The sequence below is a fragment of the Tenrec ecaudatus genome, chromosome 6 (genome assembly GCF_050624435.1).
Source record: "Tenrec ecaudatus isolate mTenEca1 chromosome 6, mTenEca1.hap1, whole genome shotgun sequence".
Classification (NCBI taxonomy): Eukaryota; Metazoa; Chordata; class Mammalia; order Afrosoricida; family Tenrecidae; genus Tenrec; species Tenrec ecaudatus.
Window position 1 is genome coordinate 95,403,778 of NC_134535.1, and position 26,787 is coordinate 95,430,564.

Sequence of the window (26,787 nt, forward strand, 5' to 3'; positions counted from 1 at the left end):
AACTATCAGTAGTTTTATTAGAGGTACACAGATCATAAGGCTACTTGCATTTTTAAAGAATAATTTATTTGATCTAAAGAGAAGGGCTATGTTTTGATATGCTTAAGTCTTTTTGCGCCTCAAAGCTGAGTTTAAAATAGTCCTTTAGAAATTTGAATGCTTAACTCATATTCAGTGTATCTGTTATTAAGATTGCTTCTTTAAGGGACTCTTTTACTAAATATTAGTTACAATTGAATTAAATACATCAATATATATTTTTTAAATAGGTGCACTTTGCTTCAAGCTTTTGGAATATCTTCAGTATCTGATGTGATTCCATTTAAGCACAAGATTGGTTTCCTTTACTGGGTCCCCTGGCTGAAGACAACAGTCGCATCGATGCATACAAAACACAGACGCAGGCAAAGTGTGGAAAGTCTTATTTCGTACTTTACTCTCCATAAACAATATGGGGCAGGTTCCTGGAAGTTATCATCTGTGTAAAACAAGCTAAAAGGATCAGGGCATAAGCGGAACAACAATGTTGCAGACAGAGATTCTAAATTCAATCTGAATATTTTGGAATGCTTTCTCCCCAAACATTAATTTGCTTCAACAAATACCTTTCTTTGCTTTTCAAATCAAAGTTGAATGTCAAATTCTACCTCGCTTGAATTTCTGCTCTAAGATGACACTTTGTCTAGTGAATGATAATGCATTTGACTGTCTGCAGAACTGGGACCTAAAACCTTTGATGTCTGTAAACTGTACTCAGTGAGACATGCCCAGAATTGTGTCATTGTTGTTAGCTGCCATCCAGGCAGCTCCGACTCAGGGAACCTGTAGAGCAAAACATTGTCCATCCCTGTACCATCTTCAGAATTGTTTGTATATCTGAGTCCTTGGTGAAGGATATAATACCAACCCATCTCATTGAACACGATCCTCACTTTCATTGACCTTATCCATTTTACCAAATATGATGTCCTTTCCTATGGATTGGTCTTTCCTGATGACATGGCCAAATGAAGCAGGTTAAATCTCTCCATTCTCACTCCCAAAGAGCATTCTGCTTAAAGTTCTTCATAGACTGATTTGTTCATTCTGTTGTTAGTCTATAATACATTTAATATTATTCACCAATACCACCGTTTGAATGCATCAATTCTTTTCATCTTCCTTTTTCACTATTCAACTTCAGTGGGTTTTATGAAATCATTGAAAAGTCCAAGGCTTGGGTCAGGCTCACTTCAGTCTTCCTGCTGACATCTTAGCTTCTAAAGCTCTACGAGGATCTTTGCAGCAAATTTGCCTAATGCAATGTACTGTTTGATTTCTTCACTGCTGTTTCCAGTCTCTGAATTTTAAAGCTCCAGGAGTCCTTTACATCTTTCAGTACATTTTTTTCTTTATGGTGAAAAACAGAGGAATAATAATAGGAATCTTCCTGATATAAGACACTGTCATTCCTGCACCCCTGTGCTGCGCCTACGTGATAGCCATGGCTCCTCACCACATGATGACAGTCCCTGTGTAATGCGTGAGGCTTTACTCAAGTGCTATCATGGAACAAAGGGTTGAGGACCACTCCTCCTAGACAGCAAAACGAAGCTGAAAGTCAAATGGTTTTTAAACCTGGAAGTTCTTATCGGCAGAACAGGCTGTCTTGACTCCTTCCACTATATCACACTTATGCACAATAACTTTAGAAAATGTTAGTTAACAGTGACCAGGATTATGCATACGGCTCTTCTGCTACTTCTTGTTCTGCTCCAACACATACCAGGAATAAAAGTAACTGTTTCTTCTTCTGTGTTCTCAGAATACTATTCACAAAACGAGTATGCTGATATATAACATTTGCTTTTATGTATCTCTGTTACAGTGGTTCCACACGATGGGCGGTGGAACTGCACGGTCAGCAGTTTGAAAGCAGCAGGCGTTCAGCAGGAGAAAGACGGGGCTTTCTCCTCCCAGAAAGAGTCTCGGGCACTCCCAGCGACAGTTCTACCCTGTTTTGTAGGACGGCTATGAGTCGGCATCAACTCGTTGGCAATGAGTTTAGTTTTTTGGTTTATCTATTCCCCTAAAGACAAATTATAAACTCATTCCAGAATAATACAGAGTTGATTAGGTTTTTCTCCCTATTACCTATAACACAGTCTTGGCACATACCTGATTCTCAATCATTACTTATGATATTAAATTTAACCTAATGTATAGCTATATTCAAGAACCACACTACCATTTTAGTTTAAACAACGTATCATGAAAAATATAAATTTCAATTTAAGTTGAATTTGTAAAGCTCTCTCTGGCAGCCACTTATGAATTCATGTTCAGGCAACATTAACCTTGATTCCTCCTGACATCTTTACTCGTATCTGCTAGAAAGACTCAATTCATTTTATGCTAATCCCCAAACTACCTTAGTTGCACCAAGACTTTTCGCTCTATTAAGGTTATTTCTGTCTTCTTTTTTCACATTTAGCATGATATACCTGTAATTTGATTATAATATATAACAAATGTGCATAGATATTTATAGAGATATGACCATAGATAAATGCCTAGCAATGGGAAGGACCCGTGCACGCCAAACCATTCCAAAAGTGATTATCTGGGAGGAAAACTAGGAAAACAAGCAGCGCGTCCAAGTAGAGTCTTCTTGTGCCCCATCAAGGACTGAACCTTCCCCAGAGAAAAGGAAGCCATTAGCACTGAAGAGGAGGAGCCATGGAAACCTGGCGGCCCTCATTAGGCCATGCTGCCAGTCAGATTCGGGTTTCCTCTCTGATGTGCTGACTGGGGCTGATTAAGTGGTCTGGGTACTTGGAATTAAGGAAGCCATGTCTAAACCTGTAGCTGATGACACACTTCACTGAAGGACTCATCTACTCACCCACACTAGTTTCTTAATTAAATACTTTCATTGGGGGCTCATACAGCTCTTATCACAAGCTATACAGTCATCCAGTGTGTCAAGCACATTTGCACATACGCCGCCATTATCATTTTCAAAGCAGTCTCTTCCCACTTGAGCCCGATATCAGCTCCCCATTTCTTCTCCCTCCCTCTCCCACCCACCTTCCCCCACAAACCCTTGATAAGTTATAGATTATTATTTTCATATCTTACATCATCCTCAGTCACCCCTAACCCACTTTTCTGTTTTTAGTCCCCCTGAGAGGGGACTACAGTTTGGTCCTTGTGATCGGTTCCCCAATTCTCCCCCCACCCTCCTCTAATCCTCCTGGTATCTCTACTCTCATTGTTGGCCCTGGGGTTTTCTTATCTATCCTGGATTCCCTGTGTTGTGGTTTCTTGTCTGTAGCAGTGTGCATTTTCTTGTCTAATCTGATTTGTAAGGTAGAATTGAGGTCGCGATAGTGGGGGGAGGGAAGCACCAAAGAACTAGAGGAAAGTTGTGTGTTTCATCGGTGCTATACTGTACCCTGACTGGTTCATTTCTTCCCTGTGAAGGGGGCTGTCCAGTTCCCTCTGTAGGGGGCTGTCCAGTTGTCTGCAGATGATTATTGGGTCTCCACTCCATGCTCCCCACCCCATTCACCTTAGGTATGATTTTATTCTAGGTCTTAGATGCCTGGTACTGGTCCCATCGAAACCTCATGATCACACAGGCTGGTGTGTTTCTACTATGTGGGCTTTTTTGCTTCTTAGCTAGATGGCCACTTGTTTATCTTCAACCCTTTAAGACCCCAGACGCTTAACTCTCGATAGCTGGCACCATCGGCTTTCTTCGCTGCATGTTCTCATGCAGCCATTTGTCTTCAGCGCTCACACTGTTTTCACTGTGGTAGCTCTAACCACATAACTTCTCACTATCACAGTAAACTGAGGTCTGAAAACTGAAAATCTCTCCCGACTCCCCAAATTAAAACACATTCTAAGCCTCGTTGTCCTGCAGAATGCCTCCCAAAGTGGGCTGCTGCAGATGCAGTTAGGTTACAATTTGGCACCATATCATCTGATCTCCCTTAGGACCCATTGATATTTGTTCTACTTTAAAATTTGTTCTACTTTCTTTTCAATTGAGGTTTTAATGTGTTTTACTTTGTTATTGCTGAATAATTTTGTTTGTCTGGTTTTGCTTTTTATGTTGTCCTGCATATGAAATCCAGGCTAGGTAGACCTCTAAGGACAGTGACTGGACTGATGGTTCCTGAGCGTTCTGCAGGGGACACAGGGGAACTAATCATGGTGAGTGCAAAAATGGAGAAAACGTTCTGGAACTGACTGGGGAGATGATTGCATAACTCGTCTTGCTGTAACTGAACCGCTGAATTGCATGATATGTGAATTATATGCCAATAAAAGTGTTGGGAGGGAATCTAGTTCCAGCATAAAATCAAGACCTATTTTCCACATACCCTATTTAAAGCTGCCAGGACCAATTTGTGGATATCATTCCGGAAGCACTGTTTTTTAACCATATTCAGCTTGCGCTGTGGTTCGGCACCCTCCCTGGATCCTTCCGGCATGCCTGCATGCAAAAACAAATACAGAAATAAGCCAGTGAATAGAGTGGTAAATAAATGAATATTTTCTCATAAACATTGAAGCTCAACAGATCCTCCCTTACAGAACTGATCCTAACCAACAAGCCATATATATATAGTATATTACCTAGAATGTAGTTTCAATCACAAAAATAACCCCTATAAGTTTCTGTGGAATTTCAGCATTGAAAATAAATGCAGTATATCTACAAATGTTTATGAATTTAAAGTAGCAAGAATTTAATAGGATGGAAGAATTTTCTGTAACAAACACTCTTTTTGTTTGAGTGGGTTTGGGTTTAAGAAATTGGAAGATTTTCATGCAACAATGGACAATTTGAAAAAAGCTGAGTTATGTGGGCTATGAAAAGGGTCACATGAAAGTAGGCAAAAATAGCAACAAGATGAAATTGTAGCAAACATTGAGATTTGAGTTTCAGTATTAGGATGGCAAAGAGCATGTTGTTTATTATTTAAAGAACTCTGAAAGCCTGTACTGGTATAAAGTTCTATACAGGAAACATACTCCTTTTTCAGTTACATTATAGATGAGTCCTGTCAAAACACTGAAAAAACTAGATGTGGAAAAAAGCCAGTATTACTGTAGACCATTATTGTTGCTATTGTAGGGTGCTAGATGGTTGCTCTGAATGTGCAGGGAATTTCCCCATATGGCTTTCTTGGCTGTAGTCTATAAAAAGCAGTCTTCCAGGTCTGACACATTTTGAGTTTTTCATATTGTTTGTTAATATTTTAGTTACAGAGGATAATGAGTGGATTTTAACACAGTTGCCATACCCTCCCTGAGTCTCTGGCCTACGTAACTCAATTATTCCTGTAGCTCGTATCATTGTGGTTTTATAGCCCTATTCAATCTCCTCCATAAACCTCTTCGAAATCTTCTTTCTTAATGAATTTTAAATTATTTCCTCCAGAATTGACACTAAGACAAGGAAGAATGGTCCACAGATATTTCATAAAACCTGCTGGGAAATTTGATTAAAATAAATGGATCTTTTTATTACTTTATGAAAGCAATTGGGTCAATCTCTTCAATAAGTTAGTGAGACAGAAAATAGAGAGTGGGCAGCAATAGGTTGAAAGAGATTTCAGAACTGTAACACCAGGTGCACTGTGTGTTCTGGATTTGTTTCTGAATTAGATGAATTTGCTTTTATGCTCACCTTTGTCACAATAAGAAAACCTGAATATATAGTGAAAATCAGTAAACATGTACGCAAGTACGTTAATGACACCTAAACTTAGCAGGCCCAAACCAAAAATGACATTCAACCTCAAAACCATGGGACTAGTGAGAGCATCTGATTCACTGGCTTACAGTGATATGGTGCGGTGTGGCGTGGTGTGTCTGCTATGCTGAGCTGGGCTGCAGTGTAGGCAGCAGGAGAGAGTGCATGATTAAATGTCTACTCATCAAGAAATATATTTATATACTGATATGTTTACAAAACGTATCTGTATACTAATATGAACTTACATACAAATACATTTCTAAAATGCGGCCATACACATAGTCCTACAATAATGAAATTATTATCAAGGTTACTAGTCATCTAAATTATCATTAACCATCAATATATTTTTATTCATTTACTTAAGAAAAATTTGTTATTTTATATTGACTTTCTGAGGCTGTAAATAGTTACAGGAACTGATAGCCTCAATGTTCTCTCACAATAGAGTAGTTGGTGGGTTTGAACTCCCAACCTTGTAGTTTGCAAGAAGTCCAACGCTTACCTGACATTAATAGCAGGACTCCTTTTAATCAATATAATTTTAGTTATTTTAGTGATTTAATTAGTCCTCAGATTATTGTTTGAGTTGCTGGAGGATCAATTGAAAAACAGTAAAAAATATATATTCAAACTTATTTTTTAAATATAATAAATTACTTTATTAACTACACTATTTGTTTTTAATAGCCACTTAAGAACAATTGTAATTATATATAAAGGGGCCTTAAAAGTTTGTGGAAAACTGGCATGAAAAAATTATGGAATTTTCCACAAACTCTTTGAAAGTCATATATATATATATGACTTTCAAAGAGTTTGTGGTATATATATACCAAATCTGGTGAAATAGCGGATCAGTGAGAAGGAGGTCATTATCAGAATGGTCGCAACAATTTCAAGCATTGGAACAATTTTGAGGATAGTACATGTTTGGGCAATGTTTCCTTCTGTTGTGTTTCATAGATATGAAATAATCTAAAATTAGAATTCAAAATGAAGACTTACAAAGATATTTTTAGTAAGGACATACCAATAAATGATGTTTTTAAAAGCTAATTGATATCTATGAATAGATTAGCATGATTCAATACAAGAAATAATTGTTTGATAGCTACTTTTTATTTATAGTAACAATAATAATAACTACAACATTGAAAAGAAACTTAAAGAAAGCCCTGCTTTTGAAAAAAAGGTATACCTTTACACTGAGTATACCTTTATATTCAGAAAAATGATATGTTGAAAAATCTGACTTTAAAAAATGGTACCTTTTAGAAATTCTCATTTTAACAGGGCATAAAATAATCGGGCTTCAAAAGAATTAGAAATCTGACAGAACAAAAACAAGTGTCACCCTTCATATTCCACAGTCACAAAGACTGGTCGAGTGTGTGTCCTAAAAATCTCTCAAGCGTATCCTTTCCCCTTCGCGGGCCCTCTTCATCTTGCTTCACCTTTTACTGTAGTCAAGGGCCATCAAAGTGACCCGAACTTATAGCTGGAGTCTTTATGGGCACAAATCCCCATCCATGGGTCTTTTTATGCCACAGGGACTTCTCAACCACCAATCATTAAAATACAGGCAGTATCTGTATTACAAATGATTTCCATTCCAAAATCTGTCTTTGCACTAAATTAGGTAAGGTCAAACCTATTGTCAGTCAATGTTTGTTTAAATATATAGTATGCAGTGAACTTTTCTATGCAAAAAAAATAGACCTTAAAAATTTAGATATCACCTTCACATAATAATACCAAAATGATAATAATGCTTTGCTATGCTTCACAATGTAGCACCCATTTGTTCTTATGAACGATGTTATGTACCTGAACATTATAACATGATAGGATTGAGAGCATCTATTGGTTGCAGGTAAATTGAATAGGTGTAACCCAATCAATTGTCTGTAACCCAGGGACTCCCTGCAGTAGCTGTACAATAAACATTCTCCATATAATTTGATTTCCCAACATTTCTCATGAATTTTAATGGACTATTAGGGGGGAAAGCCTTCCATTAAGGTCTTTCGCACTGAGGTCTGTTTCAGTGTGTCCACATTCCCACACAGCCACTCTTGTCCTCAGCCCAGCATTTTACTCACGCTCGCACGTGTTGTCCTTGCTCCCAGATGAAACGCCCTTGCCCGGTTTCAGTTTGGTTTGGTTCCGTTTTTACCAGGCTAGCCCTATTCAATCTTCTAACTTTACTATCACAGCTCTCGCCTTGCCCTTTGAGAGATGTTGGGTTTGGGGGTTTGTTTGTTTTTTGCCTCCATCAACATTATCGTAATCTCTTACCCAAATAACTGAACCACGCATATTGACCAGCAATTAGCTATTTACACAGTTAATGACTGTTTTCCATTCATCTTCAAACCTCAGCAGTATCACAGTGCTCAAAGCATTTCAAACAAAAACCCTGCACTGTCACAGAGTTCAATCTGATTCAAAGGGCCCCTATAGGACAGAGGAGTACCACCCCTGTAGCTCTGTGGGGTTCTGAGAAGGTAACTGTTTATAGGAGTGGAAAGTCTCGTCTTCCACTCTCGGCACAGCTGGGGTGTAAAACTGGCAACGTCAAGGTTATCCGCTCAGTGCTTAGCGCTCTGTCGCCAGGGGTCAGTTGAGAACTGAGAGGCTCTTGCTAGATATGCGCTGAACGACTAGAGAAGGTATTCGAATGGGATCTGCAGCGTGGTGTAGTAGTTACAAGCTGGGCTGTAATCCATGTGGTTCTCAGTTCAAAACCACCAGCAGCTCCACAGGAGAGACTGAGCTTTCTATTCCTTGACAGTTACAAGCTCGAAAACCCACAGGGGGACGCTCTGAGTCAGCAATGGCTCAATGGCGGCAGGTGGAGGTACGGAATTTAATGTGTAAGGACCAGAGGATGACATTTTATGAAGATTATTCCAACCAGTGAGAAAAGAAGGAATGCCCTAAATCAGGAGAGGAGAGAGAAAACTCAGTTCTTATTATAAGTGAGGCAGAAGGAAAACACTAACAACCTGCCTTAGAGTGATGACAACAGAAAGGAAAAAGAATGATCAGCGACAGCCTCTCCTTAGAGGTAAGAGCTCCCATTTACCTTACAGTGACTGTGTAATTTCAGCAATAACATGCCCACATAAATCATATGCACACTTCCATAACCCGCATAACATGAATAGGAAATTAACCTGCAAGGGAGTTGCACAGTTTACAAAAAGATATAGTGTGGGGGTTATGTATGTAAAATTAAAGCATTTCTTTGAATAAATTAATGAAATAAAAAATCTAAGAACACTTCAATATCATCATTTACCTTTTATTTTTATTTTTGACTTAGAGGCAAGATTTGCATTTGCATTGGATGACAGGACCCAGCCCTTTAAATTTTGCCAGAAAGATGAAATTTTATTAAAAGCAAAAAACCCTTTTCAATTGCTATTGTCTTTCACAATCAAGCAAGTCATATCTTACCTGGAACTATAAAATGCAAAATAGCCCGAAGTGCCTCCAGCTGCACTAGTAACGATGTCTCATGGCTTTTCATAACTGCTATTATTTTGGGAGCCACTGCTGTCATTGTATCCAGTGAAGTATTACTGAAAATATTTTTTAAAATGAAAAGCTTATTAAAAGTACAGTCTGACATGATTACACAAGCCAAATAGAGAGAAGCTCAAGGAAAGAGAAATAATCAAATAATCAATAATCAGAGAAGGACTTGTGTAAATGCATTTGAATTCATTAATATAAGCATGTTACTGTTGGGTGCTATCAAACCACTTCAGTTCCTCGTGAGCCCGTGTCCACTATGAGCACTCAAACTTTCCATTTTCTTAGATAAGCTTTGACTTCAAGAAGCACTTCTCTTACTTTATTTCATAAAGTGAACAACTTCTTTCTGATCTGTGTATTAGTCACTGACATCCAACCTGCTGGTAGATGACATTATTGTCATTTTGTGATGGACTAGCAGAGATTAGATATCAAAGCCCTGTCACCGAGAAACAGCAGAACCCCAGTTGGCATTTTATAATACAAAAAAAGTGAGGCAAATTTGGCATTGTCTGGGTAAGTTACAAACCAAAAGGGCATATTATGAAAACACTACATGTAAAAGAAACATTAAATAGCATAGATTTTTCAGTGAAGGAGGATTTTGAATCCTGAATTACCCAATAACTTGGGTCAACTCTTCCAGCTCTAAACTTGTGGTTCTTCCTCTATAAAGTAATAAAAACAAGGTCACAAATGATAACTTAAAAATTTAAGGAATAAGTAAATTAATTTTATAGGGGGTTAGGATCATCCTGAGCACATTGTAAGGCCTCAATAAGTCACACTCCAATCTCATGAAGCAGAGGAATGGCATTTCAATAACACCTGTGAAGTACAGTGCTGTCTGTGATAGGATAAAATCTATCCACATATAAGGCAATCCCATCAACACATCTACTAGTCCATTTTAAGCACCAACTTTCATAAGCTACTGATGTAAAAATTGAAGAATTCTACCAATGTCTTTAGTCTGAAATCATAACATAATCAAGATGCATTGGTAATTATTAACTATTGGAATGTAAACATTGGAAACAAAAAGGAAGAAACAGTATTTGGAAAAATATGGTGTTGGTCATAGAAATCAAGATGGAGATTGCATAATAGAATTTTGCAAGACCAATGACTTCTTCATATCAAATACCTTCTCTCAACAATACAGTGACTATACACATCGATTTTATCTCCAGATAAAATACACAGAAAACAAATTGACCACAATTGTGGGAAGAAGCCATGAAGAAGTTCAATATCAGTAGCTAAAACCACGCCCGGGACCAACTGTAACACAACCTATCAATTACTCATATAAGCTTGGGTTACTGCTGAAGAAAAGTAACACATGTACACATGAGCCAAAATATCACCTTGAGTACATGCCACCCACACATCCCAAGAACAGAGTTGATGCATTAAACATTAATGACACAGGACATGCTGAGTTATGGAAGGATTTCAAGAACATTAGCCATGAAGAAATCAAAAGATAATAAAAAAGACAGGAAAGAAAGAGAAGTGCAAAGGGAATGTTAAGAGTCTCTAAAACCTGCTCTTAATACTTGAGTAGATAGAGCAGATGGAAACATGATGAATTCAAAGAGTGAAACAGATTATTTCAAAGGGCAGCTTGAAAAGACAATGTAAAATATTATAATGAAATATACAAAGGCAGAGTTGGAAAACCAAAAAGGAAGAGCACACTCTGCATATCTTAACTGAAAGAATGCAAGAAAAAAATTCAAACCTTAAATTATAATACTGAAAGATTCCATGAGAAAAATATTGATTGATCAGGAAGCATGAAAGAAGGAGAAAAGACTACCGTCACTGTAAAAGAACTAGCATGTGTGCATATGTGCAACAACCCATGTGCTGAAGGCAGACGTCCACACTGCGCTGAGAGCATCAGCCGAAAAGAAGGCTCCAGGAAATTATACCCACTGAAATGTTTCCACAGCTGACGAAGCTTTGAAAGTGCTCACTGGGCTATGCCAGGGCATTTGGAAGAGAGGTGGTTGGCCAATTGATTGGAAGAGATTCATATTTATACCCAACAAAGATGGCCCAGGAGGATGCTCAGATTACTGAACAATATCATTGGTATGACGTGCAAGTCAACTTGTTTTGAAGACCATCCAACAGAAGTTGCATTAGTACATTTACAGAGAGCTGCCGTAGTTTCGGGACAGATTCAGAAAAGGACATGGAATAAGGGCATAACTAATGTCAAGTGGATCTTGGTTGAAAGCAGAGAGTACCAGAAAGATACTTACTTGTGCTTTATTGACTATGCAAGGCTTTTGTCTCTGTGGATAGCCTTGAGAAGAATGAAAATTCCCTACACTTAATTGTGCTCATGCACAACCTGCACATGGATGAAGAGACAGTTGTGCAAACAAAATAGCAGAATATCCTGCATGATTTAGAATCAGGAAAGGTTCTAAGGATCCTCTCATCATACTTACTCAATCTGTATACTGAGTAATCAGAGAAGCTGGCTTATACGAAGGATTGGAGGGAGGCTTATAAGCAATTTGCCATATGCAGATGACACAACTTCACTGAAAGTGAGGAGACATGAAGCACTTCCTGATAAAAATCAAGGATTGTGGCCTTCAGTATGGATTACAACTTAGTGTAAAGAAAACCCAAGCCCTCACGCTGGACCAATAGGTAATGTCATGATAAATAGAGGAAAGATCAAAGTTGTCGGCATTTCATCTTGCTTAGATCCATAATCAATGCTTACGGGAGTAGCAAAGGGATCAGATAACACCTTGCTTTAGGTAAATCTGCTGCTTTTTAATGTGCTGAAAAGCAAGAACGTTACTTTGAGGAATAAAGTATACTTGACCCAAGCCATGGTATTTTCAATCACCTTATATGTATGTGAAAGCTGGACATTGAATAAGGAAGACCAACGAAAGCTCAATGCATTTGAACTATGGTGTTGGTGAAGAAGACTGAGAGTACCATGAACTTCTAAAAGAACAAACATCTGTCTTGGAAGAAGTACAGCTAGAATGCTCCCTACGGAAAATATTGGCGAGCCTTTGTCTCATACTTGAGTCGTGTTGTCAGCAGACCAGCCCCTACAGAAATACATCATGCTTGGTAAAGCAGAAAGGCAGCGAAAAAGGGGTGGGCCCTGGATAGATTGAAAAAGTGCCTATAACAGTGGGCTCGAACAGCAGCACCTGGGAGGATGGCCCAGGCCAGGCCAGCATTTCGTCCGTGGTGCATAGGGTTGCTGGGTCAGAACCAACTTCACGGAACCTAACACAGATTGTTTAAGACCAGCATGTATGATCCTTGTCCCTCTATTCAGACCCAGTAAAGAATCGGGACTATTGGGTTACTAAACAGCCATGTAATCTTAGCATTTCTGGATCTAGAATAGATGAGACGAGGTGTTTCTTTAGCGAGAGAGTGGAAGCAACAAAGAAATGATAAAATTTATTCAAATAAAGTAGTAATAAAATTATACACTCAATGTAAGAAAAACAATAGTTAAAAGGCTAATTGTACTAGATTTCATCTCTTCTTTTCTACCTTTCATAATACTTAAAATATAGCCAGTACCACACACCAAGACCAAAAGTAAATCTTCCAAAAGAGTTCTTCAACTTCTGTGATTCCAATCATGGCTCCTATTGCCTAAGTATCTGATACTGCCAACATAACATTATATTGTAAAATGTTTCTATCTTTAAATATTTATGTTTTTCTTTTCATTCTTTGAAATAGTCTTGAAATGTCAATATTCTATTCAGTCCAATACTACATATTCTTCATAAGTTCATGAATTTATATTACCTTCCTTCAAAAAGATGATTTAGCATCTTACATCCACTTTCAGCCACTTCAGGGGAGTGTATATGCCTCTGCATCAATTCCAGTACATTCAAGTATATGCCTTTTGACAACAGGATTTTTCTGAAATTAACTATAAAATTTGTATTAGTGTTATAGAAATCAGAGCATAGTTACATAAGTTTATAATCACATAAGGAAGCTTGAAAGAGTCAAAATTTATAGAAGAGAATATACAAAAATATATGTTTATTTTAATTAATGATTAGATTCACGTTTATTTCAAAACATGTCATTTTAGATTTTTATACATTTTGAAGCTCTTGATGAAATTGTGGTTTAAAATATTTTATTCAAAAAATGGCCTGGTTCCAATGTGATCATTATGATCCTATTCAAATCCAATGTTACTGAAAAAATGAAAAAAAAAATCTTTTAAATATTAGTCTGCAAAATAAGCGCTAAGTCTCCTCCTGATATTTAAAACAATTTCACAAAATAATTGTGCTTACATAGAATTATGATTCACTGGGTATGCTGGACATTAGAAAGCTAGGAATGAGCTACCATTCATTACTTCAACCGGTGGTTAAGAAATGGGCACAGCGGGTCCGATGGAGCCGGGGATGGCAGCCAGCAATCCAACTGGCTTGTTTTAAGCTACCGTCCTTTGGCCGCGGAAGCAATTTGAGCATCATAACTTCTTTGCGTGCTACCGTGTCGAACAGGATGAAATGCACTAACATACAGAATAAAAATCTACATTTGTTTTCACAGAGCATTAGGAAAATAATGGATAACTCTTAAGAAACACACTTGGCTTTACAAATGACTTCACGTTCTACTGGGATATATAACTATCTGCGGGCAGTAATAGTTTATAAATCTCTATATAATAACCCCCCTTTGAGGAGGTGTTGGCCAACCCAGCGACAAGGTAACAATGAGTGGTTCAAAACCAGTGGAAGGAGGGGATGAGCGGACTGGTAGGTAGTGATCAAGGGCAAGGTAACTGAGAGGAATTACTGAAACCAGAATGAAGGCTGAACATGGTAGTGGGACAGGAGGAAAACATAAGGAAATAGAGGAAAGGAGTAGGAAGCAAAGGGCATATACAGAAGCCTAAATACAGACATGTACATATGTAAATATATTTATGATTATGGGGGAAATAGACCTATGTGCATTTTTATAGGTTTAGTAGTAGGGTAGCAAGTGGACATTGGGCCTCCTCACGTGCATTCACTTAATACAAGAGCAACTTGCTCAGCTAAACGGTCATTTCATGATATCCATCTTCCCAACATGATCGCTGAAGACAGATGTGTGCATAAGCAAACGTGGTGAAGAAAGCTGATGGTGCCCGGCTCTCAAAAGATATAGCATCTGGGGTCTTAAAGGCTTGAAGGCAAACAAGCGGCCATCTAGCTTAGAAGCAACAAAGCTCACAGAGAAGAAGCACACAAGCCTAAGTGAACACAAGGTGTTGAAGGGATTGGGTAGCAGACACCAAAGAACAAAACCCATCATTGTGTGATCACCTTCCCCACATAAATGCTGAAGACAAATGTGTACATAAGTAAGTGTGGTGAAGAAGGCTGATGGTGCCCAGCTATCAAAAGATATAGCATCTGGGGGCTTAAAGGCTTAAAAGTAAACAAGTGGCCATCTAGCCCAGAAGCAACAAAGCCCACAACACAGGCAGAGGGAAAAATATCATATCGTCGTGAATGAGAGGAGCGCGTGATGGGAACCCAATGCCCATTTGTAGACAACTGGACATCCCTTGCAGAGGGGTAGTGGGGAGGAGGTGAGTCACTCAGGGTTCAGTATAGCAATAATGAAACACACAACCTTCCTCTAGTTCTTAAACGCTTCCTCACCCCAACTATCATGATCCCAATTCTATCTTGCAAACCTGGTTAGACCAGAGGATGCACAGCAGTACAGATGGGAACTAGAAACACCGGGAATCTAGGACAGATGAACCCCTCAGAATCAATGATGAGAGTGGTGACACCGGAAGAGAAAGGGGAGTAGAAAGGGGGAACCGATCACAGGGATCTACATATAACCTCCTGGGGAATGAGTAACAGAAAAGTGGGTGAAGGGAAACGCTGGGCAGTGTAAGATAAGACAAAATAATAATTTATAAATTATTAAGGGTTCATGAGGGAGTGGGGAGCATGGAGGGAGGGGAAGGGGAAAAAGGAAAATGAGGAGCTGATTCCAGGAACCCAAGCAGAAAGTAAATTTTGAGAATGATGAGGGCAATGAATGTATACATCTGCTACACACAATTGATGTATGTATGGATTGTGATAAGAGTTGTATAAGCTCCAATAAAATGATTTTTTTAAAAACCTTCTCCAAATGTCAACACGTTGTCTTGAAATTTCCATAGAAATCATCTTGAAGCCTCTATATAAATATGACCTCCAACATTATACACTGGGGTTCAACACTTTCAAAGTAATATTTTTTAAAGCTTAGAAAATTTCAACTTACATGTTATTCTTAAATATGAAATAATTATGAAAAATGAGAGAAAACAGAAACAAACTGAAGCATTATGCATACTATAAAATACTACCAATATTTTTAAAACTCTGCCAAATGTGATCAAGACAGTAGAATATGCCTATCACAAAAAATAGATTCTAAGGTCTTAAAGGCTTGTCTTAAAACAAGCACCCATATATTTAAGGCTAGAGCTAAATCTGCACAGAAGCACCAACCTATGATCGAAGGATTGCAAATAATAAAATCCAAATCCTGAGGAAGGAATGGTATTAGACCTTAAATTCTGAACACTCCATTTGCAGAAGGCTACGGATGACAGTGAGAACCCAAAGGCCGTTTGCAGGATCCTCCATGCAGATTAAGCCTCAGTGAATCCCCTCTGACTATGGACCAGGGATGGGGATAACCTTGTTAGGAGACAGTGTAGTTGTAGTTAGGTTAAAATGTAATACCGTGTCAATTTCCCTTTTGATCCAATTTTTAATATTTTGTGTCTTTTTAAAAATTGAGCTTCTCTGTTTGATCCTGTCATTGTTAGGTTGTCTTTTGTTTGATTTTATATGTTTTTTCTGTAATGAAATCCAGAATAGGGAAATCTATAGAGATAGCAGATGGATTAATAGTTTCCTAGGGGTATGATAGGAGAGATTGGTGGGAAATGAGGAACTAACAATGAGTACAATGAAGAATAAAGTTGCCCCCATTTTTTGTATGGATTGTGGTGATGATTACATAACTTTTTAATATAATTGAATTATTGAAATGTATGATGTGCAAATTATATGTCAATAAAAATAACTCTGCCAGTGCATGCTTTTTAAAGATACCCAAAATATCATACATTAAAATACATGATGGATATTTTTCTTGATCATAGTCACAAGGTGTGATAACCCCCTTCAAAGTCACTAAATTCTAACTAGGGATATATTTAAAAGACTAGAGCAATTCTAGGTCGGTGTATTTTAAAACTTTTCTGTACTTCAGCATCATCTGGGAGTACTTATTAATAAAGCAAAGATGGTTGGCTCCTATTTCTAGAGGTCGCAGTCTTGGGGCCACAAGGGCGGTAGCTCAAATGGAGTTGCTTCACAGTTGCTTCACAGGAAAATGGCAAGGCTGTTGCTTCCTTGAATATTTAAGTATTGGACATTCAAAGAGGCAGTACTGGTCTGGCCCATAAATCTGCATCCACTCAATGACTGTAGACTTGGTTTGAGTTTTGGATCTCTAGAGTTTATGACTCATTAAACCAAAATCCACTGCCACTGAGCCAAACCTTACTCACAGTGTCCCTATATCAGGTTTCTGAGATTGCAAAACTTCTCTGGAGCAGAGAATCTCATCTTTCTCCCAAGTAGCAAAAACTTTTTTTTTTTTGCAGTCCAATGCTGACTTGATAACATAATGAGGGCCCCATGTATGATTCAATAGGGTCCCAGAATTTATCATCTCAATAAGTTCCCAAGTATGAAGACCATATTTGAGAAACACTGTCATAGATATACATGAATGGGACAACCAGCACTGTTTTCACGAAAACAGTGATTGCTATTTGAGAACAGAGTTCAAATTTCACCAGACGTTAGACCTATGAAAAGACATTATATAATTGAGTCACTTCAGAATTGACAGAACATTTTATACATACTACTTCAGAGTAATTGTGGTAGTTATATAATCTGTTGTCAATTTGAGAGGATTACAAGTGAAGGGGTGGAACCCATCCTGTCAGTCATTGTACAGCCAATGAGGCCTCTGTGTGGGCATGGCCTTCCCCTGAGGATTCTGGGAATTCCTGTATTTTCCCTCCTGGAGGCAGGAGACATTCTCTCTCTCTGCTCACTCCATGAGAGAAGCTCATGCACTACGCTGATAGACCCCATGCCCTGGGAACTGGAGAAGCCACGTGGAGACCCTGCCAGTGCTAAGATGCTTCTACCACCACTGGATCCACAAGACCTTCCAACCCACTTGCCTGTGACTTTCCTGCATTCAGGGTCATTGCATGTGTTTTGTGAATCTGAAGAGGACATTACAGATTGGTATTAGACATATGGGCTAATATCAGACTTATGGACTTGACCTAGACTGGACTGGGATGTTTTCTCAATATTCAATTGCTCTTGTATATAAACCTCTTTCTTATACACATATGTGCGTTTGTGAATTTGTTTTTCTAATCTTTCCAGACAAACATAGTAATACAAGCTTTTCACATAATAATCTAGACTTTATCCACTTATTTTAGTGATGCAGAATATGCTTGAAAAGGTCAATAACAACATACAACTCACAGGCCTTGACTCAATAGTCACTTTCTCAGTGGTATTTTTCTGGCTGCTTAGTCAGAATTTATCTCCTTTGACTCCTAACCTTTTACATTCTCCTGTTTTATCTATTTTTATCTTAAGTGTCTAATAGACTATATATATTATTTCCTTAACTACTTAACAGACTATATATAATTACCTAATAGACTTTTCCCACTAAAGTTTAAGCTCCAAAAAATAGGAAATGTTATCTCTTTTGTTAACTGATATACGCCAAGTCTGACACATAGATGAAACTCATTAAGTATTAATAGAGTGAATCAGCTTTAATCAAATGAAGAAAATATAACACAAAATGTTTGAGATTTCACCTTGTAGATACCAGGGCGAGCGCAGCTTTCCTAGCAGCAAATCCGCCCTTTCTTTATTCATTGTCAGGACCCAGCTCTGCATACCTAATGTCCTCAAAAGCCTCTCTGTGGAAAGTTGCCCATAGAGGTTGCTCAAGTTCTTAGTACTTCCTTAGGGTATAACTCCAAAGGCAACATAACGAGATCTGAGCACAGTTTATCTAACTGTTGGCCAAAAACAAAGAAGTAAGGAACCAGAGAAAGTGGAGGACTGATTTTGAACAAAGAAACCAACCTTGACTACAAAGACACTGTACGGAGCAGTCGTACTCTACCAAGTCACAGTTTAGTTTGCATGTCAGGTGCCCGTGGTTAAGAAGTACAGGGCCACGCAGCACTGTTTGCACACAGTAAGTGTTTACATCCTCTCTAAGGTGCTGCACACAGAGTAACACAATGTAGCCTCATTACCAGGAGTGAGATTTCCGCACACAGCTCTCTCTAGCTGCAGGGCAGGCCTGTCACTCGGTGATCTTTCTGTACACTGCCGTCAGAAAGGTGATAAGAGACAGGAGAGAGAGGACTGGTTTCTCGATTCCTTTCACTCCACTTAGGTTTTCTACTAACGGCTGGTATGAACATCGGTCTGAAGCTTTTGGCAGTTCTCTCTCTCTTTCCACCCTCTAAAAATAACCCGCAAGAGTTGCCAAGTCCCAATGCCTTTATAACGAGCTCTCTCCCAGGGTTTTTCAACAGCACTTCCTGTTTATGAGAACAGGAATTTGAACGGCCTGAACATCAATCTTAAACCTCAGGACTCCTTCCAACAGGGTATGAGGCGCACCCCACCCCCAGGCATATAAAACATACAAGAAAAGGATCACTGAGAGAAAAATATAGTAACATACAAATTGTATAATGGACCAATTTTACCAAATCTTAATTGGATATCTATCTCTCCACCCAAACAGCTGCATTATGTTAAGGTTTTCTTAAGAAAGGAATCATTTATAAGAGTGAAACACTAATATCAATCAATCAATAAAGCAAACATCGGGCATTTACCACAGGTTGAAAAACAAACAGGCCAAAGAAAAAGCTAAAACTCCAACAGCCACAAACTGGTGCATGAGTAGGATACATGCATAGTAAGGAAAGCACACAGTCCCTGCAAGGGATGATAGAAGAATCTACATGTATTGAAAAATGCAAAACATTGTTATAAAAGAGTAAAATTCCATTTGTACAAAAATATACTGTCTATAACAGTAAATGAGTGTGCAGACAGCAGGAAGAATATATATTAAAATATTTGTCTTCTTTATTTTTAATATATTTATCATAACAGATCCATATCTATGTATCTAAATTGTTACACCATACTACTTTTATAATAAAAATAACCATAAATTCTTTTCCTTTTAGTCAATGTAGAAAGCCTCCCTTACCATTTTGCTCTAGCAGAGTGGACAGGGCGTTGGCAGACGCCTGGAAGACTTCTTTTGAAGAAGAATGCATCAGCATGGACAGCATCACTTCCCTATGAGCTGGGAACCTTCCAAAGAGGCAGCAACAATACTGACAGTTAACTTTTTAATACTTTGCTCAAATACCCACTTGCCATTATATAATCTCTAACAACAAAAAATTGCATCTATAGAATACCTCCAGTTACTAGAGTGAATTTTAGTTAAGTCATTTTCAATTTAAAGGTTCGATGCAAATCCATAAAATACTAATGAAATTTGCATTTATATGTTTTAACCAAAGTTAATAAGCAGTAGAGAAAAAGAAACCTCAGCAAATATAAAAAGAGTTCCAGGAAGAAAAAAGGTGAAGTGAGAGAAAGCAGATAATGGAAGACAGATAGAACATTTGTAGGTGAGTAAAAGAAAAGCAAAAAAGTTAAATTGGGAGGTCTTTCAAGTTTAAAACCCTCTTAAAGGGTCTTGAAGACCTGTAATATACATTTCATTTTTTCTTTTAATAGTAGATATGGTTTATAAATCCATTAGTACTAAAGTTAAATACTACAAACTGAAATTTATAAGCTACAACATGAATCTCACCCGTTTCTTCATTTCTCCTAACATGGGATCATTAGAATATTGCCTCAACATACAGCTTTCTAAAGACTTACTCTTTCTTTTTCAAATGGAGATGGTTAATTAAATAGCACTTGTTTAGTTAATTACTTTTTTACTGAAAGACTGCATAAGGAGACTGCAAATAAGCTATGAAGATTTGAGATAGAGAATTTTATTCTTTATGTTTCTGAGGTGAATCATTCGCATTAAGAAAACAAACACACCCAGAAGGTCAGCAGCTCAAACCACTCGCTCCTCTATGAGCAGAAGTAGCGGGCAAGAGTACAAGCCCCAAGTCCCGGGGCATACAACATGGAACCAATCTACTCTACAGGCCTCTCCTGTTCACAGCTGTCGTGTGGAGGGGAAAGGGTGTGCACGCTGTTTGAACGGAAGTGCTGCGGAAAGTCTTCTCAAGAGCTGACAGCTGTAAATAGCTCTCTCACGAGAAGAGGGGTCAAAGTGGCCACATCAGGTGGGGAATCGTGCTAGGAGGCTTCCGAACCAAAGCTAATTTCTGATACGGACAACCAGCTGGTGAGTCACAGCGGCAGACAAGGTCACAGATGGCTCTGTGATGCCTGTCACCTGAGACGAATTAGGAAAGCCTTTTCTAAATGATCAGCCAGAAAAGTGGAAAATATTCCTCCACAATTCATGAATGACTGAATGATGCTTGGTTCCAAATTTTTCAGGCCCACTCTCCAACAAAACGCCTCTTTTCTGCCTATCAAAGATAAGGAAATAAAAAATTACGTATCAACTGATTTGTGATAGCATTACTAGTATCAAAGATGACATCAGAAATACTCCCCACAATAAAAATTATAGCTAAAGTGTCATATGATTGAATCAGAAATGCAACTAACAACTCTTATCATATAAAATAAAAACTACTGACTGGCCATCTTCGTCTCCAATCTTCTCTTGCAATCGGCTTTGGTACATGAGGAGATTATTTAGTGCCCAGCATGCAGCCTCCTAGATTAGAAGAGGAAAAATGAGAAATTTGTAAAACCATAAATTTTTTGTATGCACATAATATTGATTCACTACAGAATTCACAAAACAGACCAACCTGCACGTGTTTGTTCTTTCTATGCCATATTAAGGCCTTGTAACAGGCTTCCAGCCAAAATAACTTGTCCTCTTCCTCCTCAGCATCACTCCCTGGATTATCACTCTTTTCCTCTAAGTCTTGATTTAAGAAAATGGTCTCAGCTTGAAAATATACAGACATAGTTTAATTAGTTTGAATGAGAAGCTCGAATTTTATATGCTTGAAATGTTATCAGTAGTGAGTTGTTCTTTGGTAGAGCCTAACAAAAAATTACAAAGTAATTTCCAATGTATTTTTCAACCAACTGACTTATGATGACCTCATGTGGGGTATAAGGGTTCTCAGGGACCTAATTTTGGAAGCAGACTGCCAGGCTTTTTGGAGAACTTGAAAGTCCTGCCTTTAAATGATTTACAGCTGAATATGTTACCCGCTTTTATTACCCAGAGACCCCACTAACACATTACACACCGCATAAGAGTGTCAATACTGTCACTATATCCCGATAAATGACACTGAGGAAGAGGATACCAAGCAAAATGAATAAGCTAGAGAATTAAATGAAATGATCAACTCCTTAATAATATGCTAACTCAGGATCTAAAGCAAAATCCTACGTGACAAAGATACACGTGCCTGTCACAAGTGTTAGCCTCCTTGGAAATGATTTGGGGAAATGAATCATATGGGATATTGCAACAAGTAATGCTTTCTCTAACTATGAATTTTTGGTGATAAGATAAATGTCAAAATCAACTGACCTATAAAAATAGTCTTCTTCATTGGACAGTGTAAGACATGAAAAAAATATTAATTTATAAGTTATCAGGGGCATGGAGGGAGTGTGGGGGAGGGAGGGGGAAAATGAGGAGCTGATACCAAGGGCTCAAGTAGAAAGAAAATGTTTTGAGAATGATGATGGCAACCAATGTACAAATGTGCTTGATGCAATGGATGGATGGATGGGTCGTGATAAGAGTTGTAGGAGCCCCCAATAAAATGATTCAAAACAAATCAAAAACAAAAACGTCTCCTTGGGAAAGTCACTTACTGAGGAGCGCCAGACAGCTGAGCGCCGAGATCTGCAACGTGGCATTCTTTGAAAAGTGCTGCACGGCCCTCACCACACAGTCGTGGACCTCGTTCAAGACCAGAATATTAAAAAAATTACCTACAGGTCAAATAATATATTAGATGATTTCTCCTCCGGGGAACTCTTATCACCTTTAAGTCTGTAAATCACCTTTTACTAAGTATATCACCTGTAAGTATGTACCTGCATAGTTTGCTGGCATTACAACCAAGTAATCACTATAAGTTCAATAGCTTAGCATGCTGAAGTTAACTTCCAAGATTTACTTCATGCCATCATGGAATTATCTTGTGCATATAACGAGAGAGACTGAACCAAAATAATGACACAGACTGGGATGATCTTCATGTGGGGGTGTCTGAATTGTCTGTTACATACGCCCCTCCCCCCAAGGTTCTCTGTGCAAAATAGAAGCCTCCCTGCCCTATAGGACATGGAAATCTTTAAAACGCTGCCTCCCTGTTAAATCCTTCGACTGACACACTCGTCTTCCATTGGAAGGAATCCTTCTCAGAAAACTAATCAGAACCTTTATCATGATTTGATCATGTATTGATGACGCTAAAAAATTATTTTACCTTCTCTTACCCACTCCCAGGAAGATGCCTTTACATTTTGAGTGGGGTTTTTTTCCTTCAAAAATCAACACCACATCCAAAAATGTAAATCCTTATACATAAAGAATTTATAAGTGACATTGCTGAAATCTTTATAAAAAGCACATGGATGTCATCTCTCCACCTGACCTCCCTGTTGTACCTCCTTCCATTTCAGATTATTTATGCCCCTCTGACAGTCACCAGGTTTCCTTCTGGGAATAAGGACAGTAAATTGACCCCTGATACACATGCCAGATTTGGAACACTCTGATATCAGGTAAAGCCTAAAATTTCAACTCCATACTTATCAAGTGACTCGAAAACATGCTTAGCAGTTTAACTCTATTATAGTCCTACCCTTTCCACATTCCTATGTCCTTGCCTCTTCCACATTCAGCAGCCAAGTATGCATGGTCTTCAGTCTTATTGATCTCTAGTCCTGGGTAACCATGCCCTCCAAAAAGCTTCTGCTCTAACCAGACAGCCAATCTCTAAACTTTGGGGGTCCCTATCACCCTCTCCTCCCTATGACCTTCTTTCAACTGCCAACAAATGCTCTTCATTGATTCTGGACAAAGGCAAGTAAGACTGATCTTAATTCCAGATCTTTATGTGAGAAGAACAGGAAACAATATAAGACCCTTTAGTGCTTCAAATTCCTAGTTGGTTACATCCTTGGAGAAAATACTAAATATTTATTTATTGATGATTAGTTAAGAAGAAATTTAATTGTTTTATTAAGATCCCCTTCTAACAATAATGGGAGCAACAAATCCTCTAGTCAATAAATGGAATAATAATCTATTAAAAGATAAATAATGAGTTCTGATATCTCCAGGTAAGGCTATAGCCTACAATGTGGTCCCTGTCTGTCATCTAGGATCCCAGTGATTCAGAATGAATTCAATCATAAACAAAATCGTGAGATACATAAGAGGTGGGAGAGCAAATTTATCCATTAATAGCTTTTGTAAAATTTAGTGTACTGCTCAAGATTTTAGAAGTCAACTTTAGAATTAGGTCAAACATTTTAAATTGTCAGCCAACTTTTATAAATGTGACCAACTTTAAAATATATGCGTAAAACTCTCAACTATTCAAAAAACTTGAAAATGATACTACATTTTAGAATGAATCCATTGTTTTGTTTCCAAGAGCCAGATGTAGGTCAATGCCAGCTCATTGTGACACTAGGGGACAGTGGAACTTCTCTATGAGTTTATGTGACTGCAAATCATTTTTCTTCTGTGGGGGAACTGATGGACTCAAACTACTGACCATTTGGTTAGCAACCCACTGCTTAACCTACTTTATTAACAGAGTGCCTCTTGTTTTGTTTAGGGTTTCTGAAAACGAGGTTCTTAATCTAATTTTCTCACCTTACAGGCTGCATGATCTCAGAGGAGCCATACTAACTTGCTAAATGTGGAGGGAATATCAACTGATCATTCCCAGGATTTTTTCAAGGATTAAAAAAAGAAGAGAAAATCATGTACATGAAACAACCATGGAAGAACTGCATAAATCTAAGTCATTATACTATCATCACAGTTTGGGCCACATAATTCCCACTGCCCGTCAATTTGTCCTACTGTAGTGGCTCACACGATGCTGAGATGCTGGAAGATATGCTATCTGTATTTCAAAGGTCAGAAGTGTCACCCCTGGTAAATGGGTTTTAGTGGAGATTCCAGACTAAGAACATTCTAGAAAGTATCCACTTCTGGGGAATTAGCTACTGAAATCTAATGAGTAGCAGTAGGACATTATCTGATATAGTTTTCGGTGATGAACCTCTCAGGTTGGAAGGCACTCAAAATAAACTGTGGAAGAGCTGCCTCCTCAAAGTAAAATTCAAGTAAAACCTTGATGACTTGAATTGAGCAAAGCTTCCCAGACCTTCACTGATGATGGCTCACAACTCCACATGAGAAAACAACAACAGCAAAATAGCTGTAGTCATCCATTAATAATAGGCATGTAGTATGTACAAAGTATGAATCTAGGAAAATTGAAAGTCATCAAAAATTAATGGAACATTTAATTAATGAGTTACAATGGATATCACATTAATGAAATGACCTGGACTGATACTGGCAGTTTTAAATCAGACAATAATATAACTTATATGTTAAGAGCGAAAAATTCAAGAAGAGTGGCATGATATTCATCATCAAGCAGAACATTTCAAGGTCCACCTTGAAGTAGAGTGCTGTGTGTGATCACATAATAGTTATATGCCTACAAGGAAAATCCATTATTATTATTATTTAGATATATTATACTTATATTTTATATTCAATTATAATATTATTATTAAAATTTGTGGACAAAGGACTGAAGTCCATGATGTTGATGAATTCTATCTGCTTCTTCAGTCTGATCAAACATGCGATCAAAATGCTTTGATAGCAGGGCTTTAAAGGAAAATACTACAAACAAAGACAAAACGAGGAAGGATCAGTAATTGGGAAAGATGATTTTGGTGATCAAAATGAAGTTAAATATCTCACGATAGAATCTTTCAAGACCAGTAAGCTCTACTGCAAACCGTTTTTCAACAATATAAATGTTGACTATCCATGGGCCCCTCACCAGGTGGAATACACAGGAATCAAATAGACTACATCTATGGGAAGAGCTGATGGAGCTTCTCAATATCATCCGACTAAACAAGGCCATTTCTGACTTGGAACACATCATCAATTGTTTGTGAAAGTCAAGGCTGTAGCTGAAGAAAATCAAAACAATTCCATGAGAAACAATATATAACTATGAGTACATTACCTCTAATTTTTAAGGACCATCTGAAGGACAGATTTGATGGGATTGAACATAATGACTGAAGACAAGACAAGTTGTGGGATGACATCAGGGATATTGTACATGAAGAAACTAAGATCATTTAAAAAAGAGGAAATAGAGAAAAAACACAGTAGATGTCAGAAGAGACTCTGAAACTTGATCTTGAATGCAGAGTAGCTAAAGCAAATAGAAGAAATAAAAGATGAAATAAAAGAACAACTCATAAGATTTCAAAAAGAGAAAATAAGTAATTATAATGAAATGTGTAAAGACCTAGATTTAGAAAACCAAGAGGGAAGTCCACATTCAGTTTATCTTAAGCTGAAAGAACAGAATAAAAAAATGCAAGCCTGGGTTGTAATACTAAAGAACTGCATGGGAGAAATGTTAAATAATGCCAGAAGCAACAAAAAAATTCACTGTACCAAAATGATTGATCAACAACTAGCCTATGATCAATAGCCAATGGTGTGAAAGAGAGACTTCCAAGCTGCGATGAAGGCATTAGCAGAAACCAAGGTGTTGCAGTATTGGACGCACTCAACAACTGTGCCAAGAAATCTGAAAAGCAGCTCTCTGGCCCACCTACTGGAGGAGTTCCGTGTTTGCACCCATTGCAAAGACAGTGACCTAGCAGCGCACAGAAAGGACCAAATGCCATCATTAATATCGCATCCAAGTAAAATTTTGCTGAAGACAAGGTTGCAGTAATAGCTACATGGACAGGGAGCTCGCTGTAAGCCTTTCAAGCTCGATTCGGAAGTTTGTGGTACAAAGGATATTCTTGCTGACCTCAGCAAGAGCTTGGCTGAAAGCAGAGGGTTCCAGGAAGAGCTCCATTTGTATTTAACGAAGTATGCAAAGGCAATCAAATAAGTGG

At 38.1% G+C, this 26,787-nt stretch overlaps 1 protein-coding gene across 1 annotated transcript in view; it reads right to left on the reverse strand.

Moving 5' to 3' along the window:
• Positions 1-26,787, reverse strand: part of LRRK2 (leucine rich repeat kinase 2) — a 174,484-nt gene that overhangs the window by 121,795 nt on the left and 25,902 nt on the right. Inside the window, exons 8-14 of the mRNA XM_075551885.1 lie at positions 22,462-22,581; positions 21,429-21,571; positions 21,252-21,331; positions 19,712-19,818; positions 13,121-13,250; positions 9,221-9,345; positions 4,374-4,486 (exon numbers count right to left, since the gene is read on the reverse strand). Of these exons, the coding sequence (XP_075408000.1) occupies positions 4,374-4,486; positions 9,221-9,345; positions 13,121-13,250; positions 19,712-19,818; positions 21,252-21,331; positions 21,429-21,571; positions 22,462-22,581 (818 nt within the window). The remainder of the gene's footprint in view (positions 1-4,373; positions 4,487-9,220; positions 9,346-13,120; positions 13,251-19,711; positions 19,819-21,251; positions 21,332-21,428; positions 21,572-22,461; positions 22,582-26,787) is intronic.